General features: G+C 43.5%; 1 protein-coding gene across 1 annotated transcript; it reads right to left on the reverse strand.

Moving 5' to 3' along the window:
- Positions 1-1,543: 1,543 nt before the first annotated feature.
- LOC311124993 (globoside alpha-1,3-N-acetylgalactosaminyltransferase 1-like) lies at positions 1,544-6,280 on the reverse strand (the record flags this gene model as incomplete). The annotated part of the gene is made up of 6 exons (XM_084199081.1): positions 1,544-1,744; positions 2,393-2,555; positions 3,391-3,515; positions 4,166-4,321; positions 4,603-4,654; positions 6,146-6,280. Coding segments are annotated over 6 exons (832 nt in total), but the record flags the coding sequence as incomplete, so codon positions are not given.
- Between the last annotated feature and the right edge of the window lie 11,641 nt (positions 6,281-17,921).

Below are 17,921 nucleotides of genomic sequence, written 5' to 3' on the forward strand. Positions count from 1 at the left end.
TAAAATGTTCACCCCTTAGTTCTCCCCAGGATTGGGAAACTGCCCAAGGCCAGGACATTATCATCGCACACGTTTACCTTCTGAAATACTTCCTATGAAAATGGCTCCAAAAATGTATTATTTACATAAAATGCAGCCTAAGGCAGATATGCTGCGGCTATATTTTCATGTCATCTGACCATAGTACCGGTTCAAATCCAAGTGCCAAAGGTGAAGGTCATGCCATGGTTAGCATCTACTGTACATAACAAACACGTAATTCGCAGAGTCACATGATGCTATATACACAATGAGAAATGGCTTTTTTATAGTTTATTGAGTACACTTCCTAATGTTTAACTGGATCCTATCAAAAGTTCTGATGGTTTAAACATGGTGTTACTTTGTACAACATCAACCATGACTGTTGCAAGTTTTCCCCTTTTTTTTGTACAGTAAGTACATTAGACGCATTGATCCTTTTTGGTTTAATGATCGGACATTACTTTAAAATATATAAATGTGTCAAACTGATTTGTTCATAGATTTAATTAATGTAAATCAGGTGTGTGGTACAGCCGTTACCTGTACCTCCATTACCGAAAATCAACAAAAGTATTGATATAGTGTTGATATAGTCAACTATGTAATTTATCAGATATGTTACATGAATGGATTATCACTAAAAAACAGCATGTTATGCAAGATGTTAACTGGCTGTGACTCTGTTACCAAGCACTAATTAGAGATTTTTTTGCAAGGAAGATATATTTGAACAATTAATTCTTAGTATTCCATTCTAGCACTAACAGCTACCTACAAAATCATACATAGCATTAAGACTTGGCCCTGATCGGGAAAAAGATATGGCCGTCATTTTTTAAAGTGGGAGTGTGACTTTGTTACCGTGTGACCTTGCCCTAACGCCGTTTTATCAAAGGCTCAGTGCCGTTTTCCCTCCCAAGGGTGCTGGTGTACTGAAAACAGGAGGTTCCAATCATTTTAACCCATATCTTTCTTTAAAAATCATTATTAATTGTTAAAGAAAAATCTCTTTCTCTGAGCAATTGTATTATTATAAAATAATATAAAATCACCCAATTTATTTTAGCATAGGCTTGCATTATTTATTTTATACACAGTCTTTTTTTTCTCATCAATTATCAAAATGGTGTAAAAAAATGATGGACCCCATTGTACATACAGTAAAAATAGCTACGTCTGAAATGCCACCCTGTATAGTGCATTACTTTTAACCAGGAGTTCTGGGGTGAATAGGGAGTCATTTCGAGCGTAGTCTGTGTCACAAAGACACTAAACAAAAACAAAGTCATATTTCTCTGAACAAAAAGAGCAGTGTGCAAAGATGTATACCACAACCAAGTAAAGGAACACAGTCCGTGTTAAAGATAAGTGTGCTCTCTCTCTCTCCTCTTCTTCTTCTCCTCTCTCTCTCTTCTCCTCTTCTCCTCTCCTCCTTCCCACCTTTCTCCTCTCCTGCCTGCAGCTTGTGTTAAAAATGAAAAAATATCCTCTCTCTCCTCTTCCTCTTCTTCTTCTTTTCTCACAGGTTCTCCCTGACCTCTGCCTTGTTCTTAATGACAGAGGAGAAGCGGACCAGTTTTATCTCCTTGGCGTCCCGTCCTTTAGCGTCGTCCCACACATATTCAGGTGACAGCAGCTTGGTGGGCTTGTTCCTCACCAGGTACCAGTTCAGATGACTCTCCTCCTGCCACACAGCCTCCACACCCACTGACCTATCAACCTAGAGGGAGGGGGGGAGAAGGAAGAGGGAGGGAGGGAGGGCGGGAGGGGGAGAAGGAGGGAGGAGGAAGAGGGAGGGAGAGAAGGAAGAGGGGAGAAGGAAGAGGGAGGGAGGGAGGGAGGGAGGGAGGGAGGGAGGGAGGGAGGGAGGGAGGGAGGGGGAGAAGGAGGGAGGGAGGGGGAGAAGGAAGAGGGAGGGAGGGAGGGGGAGAAGGAGGGAGGGAGGGAGGGAGGGAGGGAGGGAGGGAGGGAGGGAGGGAGGGAGGGAGGGAGGGAGGGAGGGAGGGAGGGAAGAGGGAGGGAGGGAGGGGGAGAAGGAGGGAGGGAGGGAGGGAGGGAGGGGGAGAAGGAAGAGGGAGGGAGGGAGGGGGAGAAGGAAGAGGGAGGGAGGGAGGGAGGGAGGGAGGGAGGGAGGGAGGGAGGGAGGGAGGGAGGGAGGGAGGGAGGGAGGGAGGGAGGGAGGGAGAAGGAAGGAGGGAGGGAGGGGGAGAAGGAAGAGGGAGAAGGAAGAGGGAGGGAGGGAGGGGGAGAAGGAAGAGGGAGGGAGGGAGGGAGGGAGGGGGAGAAGGAAGAGGGAGGGAGAGAGAGAGGGGTGAGTGAGTACTGTATGTGAGTGACTAACTGTATGCCTGTGTGCGTGAGTGCTTACCTCCAGGTGCTCACTGCAAGTCTTGGTCAGCCGGTGAACATCCTCCAGCGCTCCTCCGAAAATGTTGGCCTGGTAGTAGAAGTCTCCCTGGTCCTGGGGTATGTAGGCTTTGGAGACGGTCCGCCGCTCGTAGGGGTACTGGCTCCGGGGGTACATGTAGAACCTGCAAGACAAGACAGTTTGTATTATTACTTAACCTTTTTAACAAAGACCCTTGAGGTTAGAAATCATCTTTTTGCGAGGTAGATCTGGAAAGAGGTCAACAGGAAGTAGTCAGCATGTAGGTGCATGCAATACCACAGTGGTCAACAACATTTTCCTCCATCAGAGCTTTAAATAAGTAAGCATAACCAGGGGTGGATACTGGCCCTTTAAATAAGAATTACCAGGGGTGGATACTGGCCCTTTAAATAAGTAAGCATAACCAGGGGTGGATACTGGCCCTTTAAGTAAGTAAGCATAACCAGGGGTGGATACTGGCCCTTTAAGTAAGTAAGAATTACCAGGGGTGGATGCTGGTCCTTTAAATAAGTAAGCATAACCAGGGGTGGATACTGGCCCTTTAAGTAAGTAAGAATTACCAGGGGTGGATGCTGGTCCTTTAAATAAGTAAGCATAACCAGGGGTGGATACTGGCCCTTTAAGTAAGTAAGAATTACCAGGGGTGGATGCTGGTCCTTTAAATAAGTAAGCATAACCAGGGGTGGATACTGGCCCTTTAAGTAAGTAAGACTTACCAGGGGTGGAGGCTGGCCCTTTAAGTAAGTAAGTATTACCAGGGGTGGATGCTGGTCTTTTAAGTAAGTATTACCAGGGGTGGATGCTGGTGCTTTAAATAAGAATTACCAGGTGTGGAGGCTGGCCCTTTAAGTAAGTAAGAATTAGCAGGAGTGGATGCTTGCCCTTTAAGTAAGTAAGAATGACCAGGGGTGGATGCTGGCCCTTTAAATAAGAATTAGCAGGAGTGGATGCTGGCCCTTTAAGTAAGTAAGCATTACCAGGGGTGGATGGCGGCCACCAGTCTCCCCAGAGCCTCTGGCCCCACACGGCCGTGGAACCTCATGTCTACGTCCAGGCAGAAGATGTAGTTTGCCCCCTGGTGGATGTAATCCTTAATGGCAGTCTGCTCCCAAATACAAGATTGGTGGATGTTCAGTAGATATTCAATCAACCAACCAAATCAATCAAACTTTGTCCTCAGATGGAAATTTGGTTTAATAATAATACACAAAGTCCATAAAGTCTACTGTCAACAACATTTCAACTATCTAATATGCAATAACCCAATAGGCATATCATCGTAACCCTAACTTAACCCTAAACCTAACCTTAAACCTTAAACCTAACCCTAACCCTAAACCTAACCCTAAACCTAACCTTAAACCTAACCCTAACCCTAAACCTAACCTTAAACCTAACCCTAAACCTAACCCTAACCTTAAACATAACCCTAACCCTAAACCTAACCTTAAACCTAACCCTAACCCTAAACCTAACCTTAAACCTAACCCTAAACCTAACCCTAACCCTAAACCTAACCCTAAACCTATCCCTAACCATTTCCTATTATCAACAGAGTTGCAACTGATAGTTTTGAGCATCTGTAGATCATCCATAGTATTTCTAAAGCTACTGTACTGAGAGGAGAGCTTGTAAGTAAGTATTTCAATATTCTATGTACAGTATGCTGTATCCCGTGTGCATGAAAATAAACTTTAATTCAATGTGATTTGATTCAATGTGATAACGATGTAATATATTATTTATAATAACCTGGATGATCTCCATGCGGCGGAGGGATATCTCCTGCCAGCGGTCGAACTTTGGCACCCTCACGATGCTGAGCAGTCTGCCGACACCCAGAGTCACGTTGTCGGGCACGTCGTCGGGCATGTCGGTGAACACGTAGTAGTGTACGTCCAGTCCCAACTGGAATCACATGGAATTGAATTGAATGGGACGGATTTTCTAACGATTTGAATTGAATTCAATTGAATTAAAAAAGGATGAAAAAAATGAATAGATTTAAAACAAATTGAATTACATTAAATATTTGGACCAATGAATGAGATCACACGGGCAGGGGTGGACCTAATCCTGCATAATCACTCCTACAGTAGTCTTTATATTTCTTTTAAAATAGTAATCCCTGGACCTTCTTTATATTATAAAACAGTCAATCCATTTGCTAGACAGTTCTGGATTCTCACCATGAAGTGCTTCTCAGCGGACTCTAAGAAGTCCCGAAGAAAACAAGTGTATCTGTAAGGATGGATAGAGACGGAAAAACAAGTAAGTCTGTGAAACGAACAGAACTGGAGTTACTACATCTTGAACGATGGACGGAAACACGAGAGGTGAATCTACGTAGGAAAACAGTCGATTTATTACATGCGTGGATCTGGAGAAAATAAGAAAACATTCAGGTACAGGACAAGACGGTTTGAGAAGACAGACTGAGTTAACATGAGATTGCATTTTTTTTTTTTTTTTTTTTTTTTTTTTTTTTTTTTTATCGGGAAACACGACGCAAAAAGGATTTATATAAAGCTATAGTATGCTCCCTATTATAGACAACTACTTTTAACCAGAGCCCCTATGGGTGCCCTGTGGGTTAGAGTTAAGTAGTTCACTATACACAGGAACAAGATGCCAGCGTAGCATTACGGGTCGTCTGTGAAACTCACTCCTCAGCCTGAAGTCTCCCCACTTGCGCTGCCGAATAGCTTTCAGTGGCACGACCGAGTAAGACGCTTCAGTAGGGGCGGGGTCACGTGTGTTTGTGAGGCAGAGGTTCTGAGTTCGAGCCTCGCCATTGAGGGAGATTTTTTTATATTTTTTTTTGTGAACTATGTGCTAAACAAAGTTAAATCACGGACGTCTCTGTTGCTAGGCAAGAACTTAGTGAATTCCTCTCACTAGGTTTGTGTGTGTGTGTGTGTGTGTGTAAAATGGGCATCTGACCTGTCATTGGGTCAAATACTACAGTTGTCTTGTGTCATCTGTGATTGCAACCAGACTATGACCCCGTGGCTCTCCTTGGGCAGATCCCTGGAGCGAACCAGGGTTGAACAGAGTTCAGGTCTAAACCCGTTGTCTCTCTTTGGCTATCTTCTTGATTGATTACAGCATGATGGGGTGGGTTTTGGGTATGTTTAAAAGATTAAGTGTGGACCTGTCATGTCCCACAATCAATCTTTAGGTCAAGCCCGGGGGGAGCCGGGTTTAAACTAAACATGAGTGTTTTTGCAAGACAAAGGGCGTGATTGATTGTATTACTATTGATTCTGAACTGAATAAAAAGTTTAATTTAGCCGCCATCATAGACAAAGGAAGTGGGCGGAGCGATAGAGGGCGGGAAACTGAAGAGGGAGGGGTTTTGAGCTAGAAGGGATGAGAATGGGACTATATAACTGGGGGGCAGAAAGAGAGAAGGGAGGATGCTTTGCAAATCACCCCGGCTTTGTCCATTGTAATAAAGTCTCTCGATTCTACAAAAACTCTGTAAGAACTTTGATTTTTAATAATACATTATTTTCCACATCATAATGAGCCAAATCAGGGGGAAGCGATACTCGTTAAGCAAGCAGCATGACATCCTTAACACCAGTTGAGACACAAAAATAGTCCCCCCATGATAAGGGTTTGAATAATGCAGACATTTCTTTTGGGCCTGAGAGGCCTTAAAATGTGCATAAAAGAAGACACATGCACACAGAAGTGGTGTTTCTACACATGGAGTCTGTGACTTACTTCCCTACAGCGAACACAGTGGTAGCGATGGTGAGGTTTTGGGACATAAAGGCCTCGTCTATGACCTGGGGGTCAAAAGTCCCTTCCCAGACTACAGGAGCCAGCCACGGGGTTACAGTCAGCACGTCAGTCCTCCTGAAGGAAGAAGGAGGAAGGAGGAGGAGTAAGAAGAACGATGAAAGAAGGAAGAAGGAGGATGAGGAAGGAGGAAGAAGAGGAAGAAGGAGGAAGAAGGAAGAGGAAGAAGAACGATGAAAGAAGGAAGAAGGAGAAGGAGGAGGAAGAAGAAGGAGGAGGAAGAGGAAGAAGGAGGAAGAAGGAGGAGGAAGAGGAAGAAGGAGGAAGAAAAACTATTTTAGCCACGGGGTAACAGTCAGCACTTCAGTCCTCCTGAATAATAATAATGCAACTTTTTATTTTCAGCGCTTTTCAAAACACCCAAAGTCACTTAACCTAATCAGCAAGATAATTAGCAAAAACAGCCATTAGTGGTAACGCTATGAAAAGGCACTATAAAGCATTATAGGTCTATACGTCATAGAAAGTGTTTACCATAATGGTATAATAGAGTATAGAGTAGAATCATAGCATAAAGCTCTATTATAATTCTGTCATCTGCATTTGCTGCCACTTACACTGGTTCCATAAGATTGGCTTGCTTGCTCTGTAATCTGAAACACAGTGGGAAGGAGGAAGAGGAAGGAGAAGGGGGAGGAAGAAGAAGAAGGAGGAGGAAGAGGAAGAAAGAGGAGGAAGAGGAAGAAGGATGAAGAAGAAGGATGAAAGAAGGATAAGGAAGAAGGAGGAAGAAGAAGGAAGAGGAAGAAGGAAGAAGAAGGAGGAAGAAGAGGAAGGAGAAGGAGGAAGAAGGAGGAAGAGGAAGAAGGCGGGGGAAGGAGAAGAAGGAGGAAGAACGATGAAAGAAGGAAGAAGAAGGAGGAAGAAGGAGGAAGAAGAAGGAGGAAGAAGGAGGAAGCGCCCAACACCCAAAGTCACTTAACCTAATTAGCAAAAACAGCCATTAGTGGTAACGCTATGAAAAGTCACTATAAAGCATTATAGGTCTATACGTCATAGAAAGTGTTTACCATAATGGTATAATAGAGTATAGAGTAGAATCATAGCATAAAGCTCTATTATAATTCTGTCATCTGCATTTGCTGCCACTTACACTGGTTCCATAAGATTGGCTTGCTTGCTCTGTAATCTGAAACACAGTGGGAAGGAGGAAGAGGAAGGAGAAGGGGGAGGAAGAAGAAGAAGGAGGAGGAAGAGGAAGAAAGAGGAGGAAGAGGAAGAAGGATGAAGAAGAAGGATGAAAGAAGGATAAGGAAGAAGGAGGAAGAAGAAGGAAGAGGAAGAAGGAAGAAGAAGGAGGAAGAAGAGGAAGGAGGAAGAAGAAGGAGGAAGAAGGAGGAAGAGGAAGAAGGCGGGGGAAGGAGAAGAAGGAGGAAGAACGATGAAAGAAGGAAGAAGAAGGAGGAAGAAGAAGGAGGAAGAAGAAGGAGGAAGAAGGAGGAAGCGCCCAACACCCAAAGTCACTTAACCTAATTAGCAAAAACAGCCATTAGTGGTAACGCTATGAAAAGTCACTATAAAGCATTATAGGTCTATACGTCATAGAAAGTGTTTACCATAATGGTATAATAGAGTATAGAGTAGAATCATAGCATAAAGCTCTATTATAATTCTGTCATCTGCATTTGCTGCCACTTACACTGGTTCCATAAGATTGGCTTGCTTGCTCTGTAATCTGAAACACAGTGGGAAGGAGGAAGAGGAAGGAGAAGGAGGAGGAAGAAGGAGGAGGAAGAGGAAGAGGAAGGAGGAAGAGGAAGAAGGAGGAAGGAGGAGGAAGAGGAAGGAGGAAGAAGAACGATGAAAGAACGATAAGGAAGAAGGAGGAAGAAGAAGGAGGGGGAAGAAGGAGGAGGAAGAAGAATGAAAGAAGAAAGAAGAGGAAGGAGGAGGAGGAAGAAGGAGGAAGAGGAAGAAGGAGGAGGAAGAAGAAGGAGGAAGAGGAAGAAGGAGGAGGAAGAAGGAGGAAGAGGAAGAAGGAGGAAGAGGAAGAAGGTGGGGGAAGGATAAGGAAGAACGATGAAAGAAGGAAGAAGAAGGAGGAAGAAGAAGTAGGAGGAAGAGGAAGGAGGAAGAACGATGAAAGAAGAAGGAGGAGGAAGAAAAAGGAGGAAGAGGGAGGAGGAAGAGGAAGAAGGAGGAGGAAGAAGGAGGAAGAGGGAGAATGAGGAAGAGGAAGAATGAGGAAGAGGAAGGAGGAAGAAGGAGGAAGAGGAAGGAAGAGGAAGGAGGAAGAAGGAGGAGGAAGAAGGAGGAAGAGGAAGAGGAAGAAGGAAGAGGAAGAAGGAGGAAGAATAACTATTTTAGCCACGGGGTAACAGTCAGCACTTCAGTCCTCCTGAATAATAATAATGCAACTTTTTATTTTCAGCGCTTTTCAAAACACCCAAAGTCACTTAACCTAATCAGCAAGATAATTAGCAAAAACAGCCATTAGTGGTAACGCTATGAAAAGGCACTATAAAGCATTATAGGTCTATACGTCATAGAAAGTGTTTACCATAATGGTATAATAGAGTATAGAGTAGAATCATAGCATAAAGCTCTATTATAATTCTGTCATCTGCATTTGCTGCCACTTACACTGGTTCCATAAGATTGGCTTGCTTGCTCTGTAATCTGAAACACAGTGGGAGAAAGTTTACTTTTTGCAGAAACAGACTGACACTGAGATAATGTTATATTTTTTATTCAAGGCTAGGACCATCATGCCACTCCTTCATGTTTGGAATGAAAAGGAGTGGCATGAATGCACAAACAGATCTGGGACCAGGCTACACTTGTTTGATTAAATAATGAAAACATAGATATCAATAGTAAAATAAGAGATCACTTTATTGGTCAATTGCACACAAGGTCCACCAAAATTTGACTTCCAATTTTAACCCAACCCCTCTGAAAAACGCACAATCATACACTAGTATGTATGTGGACACCTGCTCGTTGAACATCTCATTCCAAAATCATGGGCATTAATATGGAGTTGGTCCCCCCCTTTGCTGCTATAACAGCCTCCACTCTTCTGGGAAGGCTTTCCACTAGATGTTGGAACATTGCTGCGGGGACTTGCTTCCATTCAGCAACAAGAGCATTAGTGAGGTTGGGCAATGATGTTGGGTGATTAGGCCTGGCTCGCAGTCGGCGTTCCAATCCCAAAGGTGTTCGATGGGGTTGAGGTCAGGGCTCTGTGCAGGCCAGTCAAGTTCTTCCACACCGATCTTGGCAAACCATTTCTGTACGGACCTCGCTTTGTGCACGCAGGCATTGTCATGCTGAAACAGGAAAGGGCCTTCCCCAAACTGTTGCCACATAGTTGGAAGCACATAATTGTCTAGAATGTCATTGTATGCTGTAGCGTTAAGATTTCCCTTCACTGGAACTAAGAGGCCTAGCCCCAACTATGAAAAACAGCCCCAGACCATTATTCCTCCTCCACCAAACTTTACAGTTGGCACCATGCATTCGGGCAGGTAGCGTTCTCCTGGCATCCACCAAACCCAGATTTGTCCGTCAGACTACCAGATTGTGAAGCGTGATTCATCACTCCAGAGAACGCGTTTCCACTGCTCCAGAGTCCAATGGCGTCGAGCTTTACACCACTCCAGCCGACGCTTGGCATTGTGCATGGTGATCTTAGGCTTGTGTGGAGCTTCTCGGCCATGGAAACCCAATTCATGAAGCTCCCGACGAACATTTATTGTGCTGACTTTGCTTCCAGAGGCAGTTTGGAACTCGGTAATGAGTGTTGCAACCGAGGACAGATTTTTACGCGCTTCAGCACTCTGCGGTCCCGTTCTGTGAGCTTGTGTGGCCTACTACTTTGCGGCTGAGCCGTTGTTGCTCCTAGACGTTTCCACTTCACAATAACAGCACTTACAGTTGACCGGGGCAGCTCTAGCAGGGCAGAAATTTGACGATCTGACTTGTTGGAAAGGTGGCATCCTATGACAGTGCCACGTTGAAAGTCACTGAGCTCTTCAGTAAGGCCATTCTACTGCCAATGTTTGTCTATGGAGATTGCATGGCTGTGTGCTCGATTTTATACACCTGTCAGCAACGGGTGTGGCCCGAAATAGCTGAATCCACTCATTTGAACGAGGTGTCCACATACTTTTGTATATATAGTGTACATATAGAGGTTTTGGAGAGGTGCGGGGGGGCTGCCACACTGGACGCCAGTACTGTACAGGTACCCACAGGAACTCGCTCACCTGTGATTCTGCACAACCTGGTGATGCACCTGGCTGACAGATGAGAAAGAAACGAGGTAAGAGATCACTCTGTTACATTTGATACCTGTCTAAGCACCTGTCCAAGTAGAAACACCTGAGGCAGAGTGGAGCGAGTATCCAGTTCATAGTTAAATGAGAGGCAGAGTGGAGTGAGTATCCAGTTCATAGTTAAGTAATTTTTGTATTATCTACTGGTCTTATATATGTAATTATTATTATTAATATATGCCATTTAGCAAACACGTTTTTATCCAAACGCAATTTAGTCATGCATGCATACATTTTTCATATGTGTGGCCGAGAATCAATCCCACAATCCTTGGTTTTGCAAGCGCCGTGCTCTACCGACTGAGCCACACAGGAGCACCACTAAACGTGTGTCCCAAATGCCATCCTACCTCTATTTAGTAACGTGGTGCAGTACATATGGAATAGGGTGCCAATTGGGAAGAGGAAGACGTCATTCATCACACCACAGGAGCACCCTTACACTTTTTACCCAATAATAAAAGACCCTGCCAGACAATGGCATTGTGAAGACCGCAGACAGAATTCTGTGAAGAGGTCGAAAACCAGTTCGGCCTGTTCACTACAACAAATAGAAATCGAGCGCAGCAGCAACCCCCCCCCCCTATTCACTTTAACCCAGCCTTAGCCACACCTGTACGGTACAGTTTTCAACCAGCATGATGCGGTACATGTTTTCTTACTTGAGAGACACGGATGCACAGTTTGAGAAGACGAGCCTTTGTTGAGAGGAGAAGAAAAAACAAAATATCAATAACAACAACGATGACAATAATTTAAAACTGAAAAAGGTTCTCAGACGTCCTTACCAGCAGAGAACCATTACCCCGGCCATTACTAAAGAAAGCAGGAAATGTTCACGTCCTGAAAAAAAAAAAAAGGAAAAGTCGAATGAAAATAGTATTTTCTGCAAAACGAACATGTACTAAAACTTAGATTAGTGTATGAAAATGTGATAATGGGTGGTGTATTTGAATGCTTTCGAAGAGTGCAGACACAGAATAGATCTAAAATCTCAAGAGCTTTCTTTTGATCTAAAATAAATAATTACTTTTAATTTTTTTGGCCCAAAATGAGACTTTCACTTTTTTACACATTTACCATAAAACACATATATTTCAAAATGTACATTTTCATGACTCAAGTATCTCAATTGAAAGCCATAACCTGAATATCCACTCTTACAACATTCAACACACAGCCTATGCAGCAGGTGCCTATTGTTACAAAACCGATTAACTAGACTGCAAATATTGACAATATGGGTGTGAACGTTTAAAAAAGGTCTGCACCCCTAGTATCAATATTAACAGGCTAGTTCATCTGCTTCGTAACGATATGCACCTGCTGCATGCTAAGAAATTGGGATCCTTAAATGTTAAGAAAAATCCCACAAAATCCCACAAAACTAAAATCATAGTGCAGTTATCATAACATATCATTTTCCATGTTAACTAGACAATAGGCTATAAAAGGGCTGGGGAACACTGTTGCCAACTCCTCAGTAAGGAAAGCAGCTATTGGCTGTCCTAAATGTCGCTAGAAGAAGTCGCTAAATGACGTCATCACCTAATTTGCATAATTGGCCATGTGCATGTAAGCAGGGACGGCTTGTTCAATAGGGCGATATGGGCGACGCACTGCCAAACGGGAAAAGGAAGGGATTTTTTTTCTAATCAATTATATCACGGCAACAGCAGTTATCAGTGTTCACGTCTGATCTGCCAGCCACTAAATGTCAAATCAGGCTAAAGTCGTGCTTCAAATGGCCCCGCCCGTTTTTGGGGCGATTTCAGTCAAGTTGAAAATCGCCCAGAAGTCTCTCATAGCCTGTCATGTAAAATCTATTTTTTTCACATTTCAAAGCTTTCAATACATTCTCTATGGGTGTCTGTGGGCTTGCACTTACGCGCTTTCGTCATACGTGACGTAACGTTGAACGTAACTAAGACAATGGCGGCTAGAAGCGTCTCTGTTGCGACCTGCAGTGCGGCGTTATTTTATGTTTTTAATTTGTAGACTTAGTTTACAAACATTCTGCCAACCATGGATTTCCAGTGGTTGGTTTTGGACTGATCTTGTTGATCGTGTACATACCCGCTACGAACGGACTAAATAATGAAAACGCTGCTGGCAGCTGAATCCCAATACAGCTGGGAGACTTGGCTGGATGAGTCCCGGACAGAGAAGTGGAGCCGGCCACCTTCACCCTGGTCAGAGCGGACCGCGATCCTGGTAAGAGAGCGACTCTGTACCCCGACATTGAACTGCTTTCTGTGTCATTGCGACCTTACTATCAATTCAATTCAATTTAAGGGCTTTATTGGCATGGGAAACGTGTGTTAACATTGCCAAAGCAAGGGAAGTAGATAGTAAACAAAAGCAGGGACGGCTTGTTCAATAGGGCGATATGGGCGACGCACTGCCAAACGGGAAAAGGAAGGGATTTTTTTTCTAATCAATTATATCACGGCAACAGCAGTTATCAGTGTTCACGTCTGATCTGCCAGCCACTAAATGTCAAATCAGGCTAAAGTCGTGCTTCAAATGGCCCCGCCCGTTTTTGGGGCGATTTCAGTCAAGTTGAAAATCGCCCAGAAGTCTCTCATAGCCTGTCATGTAAAATCTATTTTTTTCACATTTCAAAGCTTTCAATACATTCTCTATGGGTGTCTGTGGGCTTGCACTTACGCGCTTTCGTCATACGTGACGTAACGTTGAACGTAACTAAGACAATGGCGGCTAGAAGCGTCTCTGTTGCGACCTGCAGTGCGGCGTTATTTTATGTTTTTAATTTGTAGACTTAGTTTACAAACATTCTGCCAACCATGGATTTCCAGTGGTTGGTTTTGGACTGATCTTGTTGATCGTGTACATACCCGCTACGAACGGACTAAATAATGAAAACGCTGCTGGCAGCTGAATCCCAATACAGCTGGGAGACTTGGCTGGATGAGTCCCGGACAGAGAAGTGGAGCCGGCCACCTTCACCCTGGTCAGAGCGGACCGCGATCCTGGTAAGAGAGCGACTCTGTACCCCGACATTGAACTGCTTTCTGTGTCATTGCGACCTTACTATCAATTCAATTCAATTTAAGGGCTTTATTGGCATGGGAAACGTGTGTTAACATTGCCAAAGCAAGGGAAGTAGATAGTAAACAAAAGTGAAATAAACAATAAATATTAACAGTAAACATTACTCAGAAGTTTCAAAAGAATAAAGACATTTCAAATGTCATATTATGTATATATACAGTGTTGTTACAATGTGCAAATAGTTAAAGTACAAATGGGAAAATAAATAAACATAAATATGGGTTGTATTTACAATGGTGTTTGTTCTTCACTGGTTGCCCTTTTCTTGTGGCAACAGGTCACAAATCTTGCAGCTGTGATGGCACACTGTGGTTTTTCACCCAGTAGATAAGGGAGTTTATCAAAATTGGGTTTGTTTTCGAATTCTTTGTGGATCGCTGTAATCTGAGGGAAATATGTGTCTCTAATATGGTCATACATTTGGCAGGAGGTTAGGAAGTGCAGCTCAGTTTCCACCTCATTTTGTGGGCAGTGTGCACATAGCCTGTCTTCTCTTGAGAGCCAGGTCTGCCTACGGCGGCCTTTCTCAATAGCAAGGCTATGGTCACTGAGTCTGTACATAGTCAAAGCTTTCATTAAGTTTGGGTCAGTCACAGTGGTCAGGTATTCTGCCACTGTGTACTCTCTGTTTAGGGCCAAATAGCATTCTAGTTTGCTCTGTTTTTTTGTTTGTTCTTTCCAATGTGTCAAGTAATTCTCTTTTTGTTTTCTCATGATTTGGTTGGGTCTAATTGTGTTGTTGTTGTTGTTGTTGTTGTTGTTGTTGTCCTGGGGCTGTGTGGGGTCTGTTTGTGTTTGTGAACAGAGGCCCAGGACAAGCTTACTTAGGGGACTCTTCTCCAAGTTCATCTCTCTGTAGGTGATGGCTTTGTTATGGAAGGTTTGGGAATCGCTTCCTTTTAAGTGGTTACTATCTGCCCCGTGAGTTCCCCCAATTGTTTGTTACCGTTGTGTACTGTTGATAATCACAAGTTTACTGGAGAACTGAGACCAAGTAGAGACTTTGGACAGGGTGGATATGGTATAATAAAGGCAGTTTATTCAGAGGTAAAGATATCTGGAATCGCGTGCACGGACTCGTGCACGTGTGTAGGTCACCTAAATCATCAGAAAAATTGCCCCTCCTGAGAATTTTTTCAGGAGCCGCCACTGCATGTAAGTGTGATGGACGCTGTAGGAGAGAGGAATAATGCTGTAGGAGAGAGGAATAACGCTGTAGGAGAGAGGAATAATGCTGTAGGAGAGAGGACTGACTGTCCACCCCCCCCCCTCTCTCCCTCGCTAGCTCGCTATGAAAGATCCGATTGTTTGATTTAGTTGCCGTACTTCAGAGAACACAGTCTCCTACCGAATCTTAGGAGTCGATTCCTAAAAGGAATCGAATCTTGGCACTCAGAAATGGGAGTCTACAACTACGTCATCTTTTGGAAAATTGCAATAAAATAACAGGGGTACCGGTACAGAGTCAATGTGGGGTACAGATTAGTCGAGGTAATTGAGGTCATATGTACAGTTGAAGTCGGAAGTTTACATACACTTAGGTTGGAGTCATTAAAACTAGTTTTTTAACCACGCCACAAATTTCTTGTTAACAAACTATAGTTTTGGCAAGTCGGTTAGGACATCTACTTTGTGCATGACACAAGTAATTTTTCGAACAATTGTTTACAGACAGATTATTTCACTTATAATTCACTGTATCACAATTCCAATGGGTCAGAAGTTTACATACACTAAGTTGACGGTGCCTTTAAACAGCTTGGAAAATTCCAGAAAATGATGTCATGGCTTTAGAAGCTTCTGATAGGCTAATTGACATCATTTGAGTCAATTGGAGGTGTACCTGTGGATGTATTTCAAGGCCTACCTTCAAACTCAGTGCCTCTTTGCTTGACATCATGGGAAAACCAAAAGAAATCAAGAAATCAGCCAAGACCTCAGAAATGTTTTGTTGTTGACCTCCATAAGTCTGGTTCATCCTTGGGAGCAATTTCCAAACGCCTGAAGGTACCACGTTCATCTGTACAAACAATAGTACGCAAGTATAAACACCACTGGACCACGCAGCCCTCATACCGCTCAGGAAGGAGACGTGTTCTGTCTCCTAGAGATGAACGTACTTTGGTGCGAAAAGTGCAAATCAATCCCAGAACAACAGCAAAGGACCTTGTGAAGATGCTGGAGGAAACAGGTACAAAAGTATCTATATCCACAATAAAACGAGTCCTATATCGGCATAACCTGAAAGGCCGCTCAACAAGGAAGAAGCACTGCTTCAAAACCGCCATAAAAAAGCCAGGACACGGTTTGCAACTGCACATGGGGACAAAGATCGTACTTTTTGGAGAAATGTCCTCTGGTCTGATGAAACAAAAATAGAACTGTTTAGCCATAATGACCATAGTTATGTTTGGAGGAAAAGGGGGGTAGCTTGCAAGCCAAAGAACACCATCCCAACCGTGAAGCACGGGGGTGGCAGCATCATGCTGTGGGGGTGCGTTGCTGCAGGAGGGACTGGTGCACTTCACAAAATAGATGGCATCATGAGGAAGGAAAATTATGTGGATATATTGAAGCAACATCTCAAGACATCAGTCAGGAAGTTAAAGCTTGGTCGCAAATGGGTCTTCCAAATGGACAATGACCCCAAGCATACTTCCAAAGTTGTGGCAAAATGGCTTAAGGACAACAAAGTCAAGGTATTGGAGTGGCCATCACAAAGCCCTGACCTCAAGCCTATAGAAAATGTGTAGGCAGAACTGAAAGAGCGTGTGCGAGCAAGGAGGCCTACAAACCCGACTCAGTTACACCAGTTCTGTCAGGAGGAATGGGCCAAAATTCACCCAACTTATTGTGGGAAGCTTGTGGAAGGCTACCCGAAACGTTTGACCCAAGTTAAACAATTTAAAGGCAATGCTCCCAAATACTAATTGAGTATATGTATGTAAACGTCTGACCCACTGGGAATGCGATGAAAGAAATAAAAGCTGAAATAAATCATTCTCTACAATTATTCTGATATTTCAAATTCTTAAAATAAAGTGGTGATCCTAACTGACCTAAGACAGGGAATTTTTTATTAGGATTAAATGTCAGGAATTGTGAAAACTGAGTTTAAATGTATTTGGCTAAGGTGTATGTAAACCTCCGACTTCAACTGTATGTGCCCAGGAAACCATGGGATCCAGGGCCAGCTCTGTCCTGACTCCTGTGGGTTGGCTAGCCCAAGCAAATTATTGTTCATTTTTCAAAAGGGTGACCAAAATACATATGTACAAAAATAAACTCAGAAAGACTGGTCCAAAACTAAAGAGATGAAGTAAAACTAAAACAAAGACTGGCTCTATAGCCACCTCTCTCTCAAACGTAGTGATTCACCTGTGGGCTTCATCAAGGCTTGACAGAGTGTTTAAGTGGTAGTGTCTAATCATGCTCCTAAGACCTAACCTATTCCCAGGCCCGACTCCAGGATGACGTGCCTGGGGGGAGGCGGGTTGGGCATTTTAAATCCATGGGGGGGGGGGGGAGGCTAGTAGTGATTTAGAGCAAGGTCCTACTGCTGTTCAAATGTATCCAAAATGTAGTCATAAACATCAACAACCGTCCTTTCATATAACAACACAATAAAGATATGCACCCCACCACCATACACTAACGTAGCTATAGCTCCATAGGCCTACACGCCAACACAAACAGATCACCTGGACAGAATTAGCAGCTCTAGGCTAACAAAGATTCATAGCTCAAAACTATAGGCTACATTGCTGTCGAATTTGTGACACTACGCAATGAGCGTAACCAAGCCGCCACTTCTCCAGGTGCACAATATTTTCTGTGTGGGAGAGTTTCACACACACACACACACACACACACACAAGCTATAGCAAGAGAACAGGGAGGGGTGAACAAGTAGGCTGTGTCGTTTTCATAGTATCACCTTTACCGTAGCCGATCACACAACGACTGTGTAATGCAAATTAATGATAACAGAGTGAACATTTGCCTACTTCTTTTAGACAAGATATTGGTCCTACTACCGCAACATACAAAATGTTTACAAAATGGAGGCCTATCTGAAATGCAGCCATATACACTCTTGTAAAAATTGTCCCCATAGGAGAACCCTTTTTGGTGCCAGGTAGAACCCTCTGTAGAAAGGGTTCTACATGGAACCCAAAAGGGTTCTACATGGAACCCAAAAGGGTTCTACATGGAACCCAAAAGGGTTCTTCATAAGGTTCTCCTATGGGGACAGCAGAATAACCCTATAAGGTTCTAGATATACAGCAAATTAATGCAAATTAACTACTTAAAAATCATACAATGTGATTTTCTGGATTTTT

Source organism: Coregonus lavaretus (assembly GCF_964263955.1).
Source record: "Coregonus lavaretus genome assembly, contig: HAP1_SCAFFOLD_2863, whole genome shotgun sequence".
NCBI classification, from domain to species: domain Eukaryota; kingdom Metazoa; phylum Chordata; class Actinopteri; order Salmoniformes; family Salmonidae; genus Coregonus; species Coregonus lavaretus.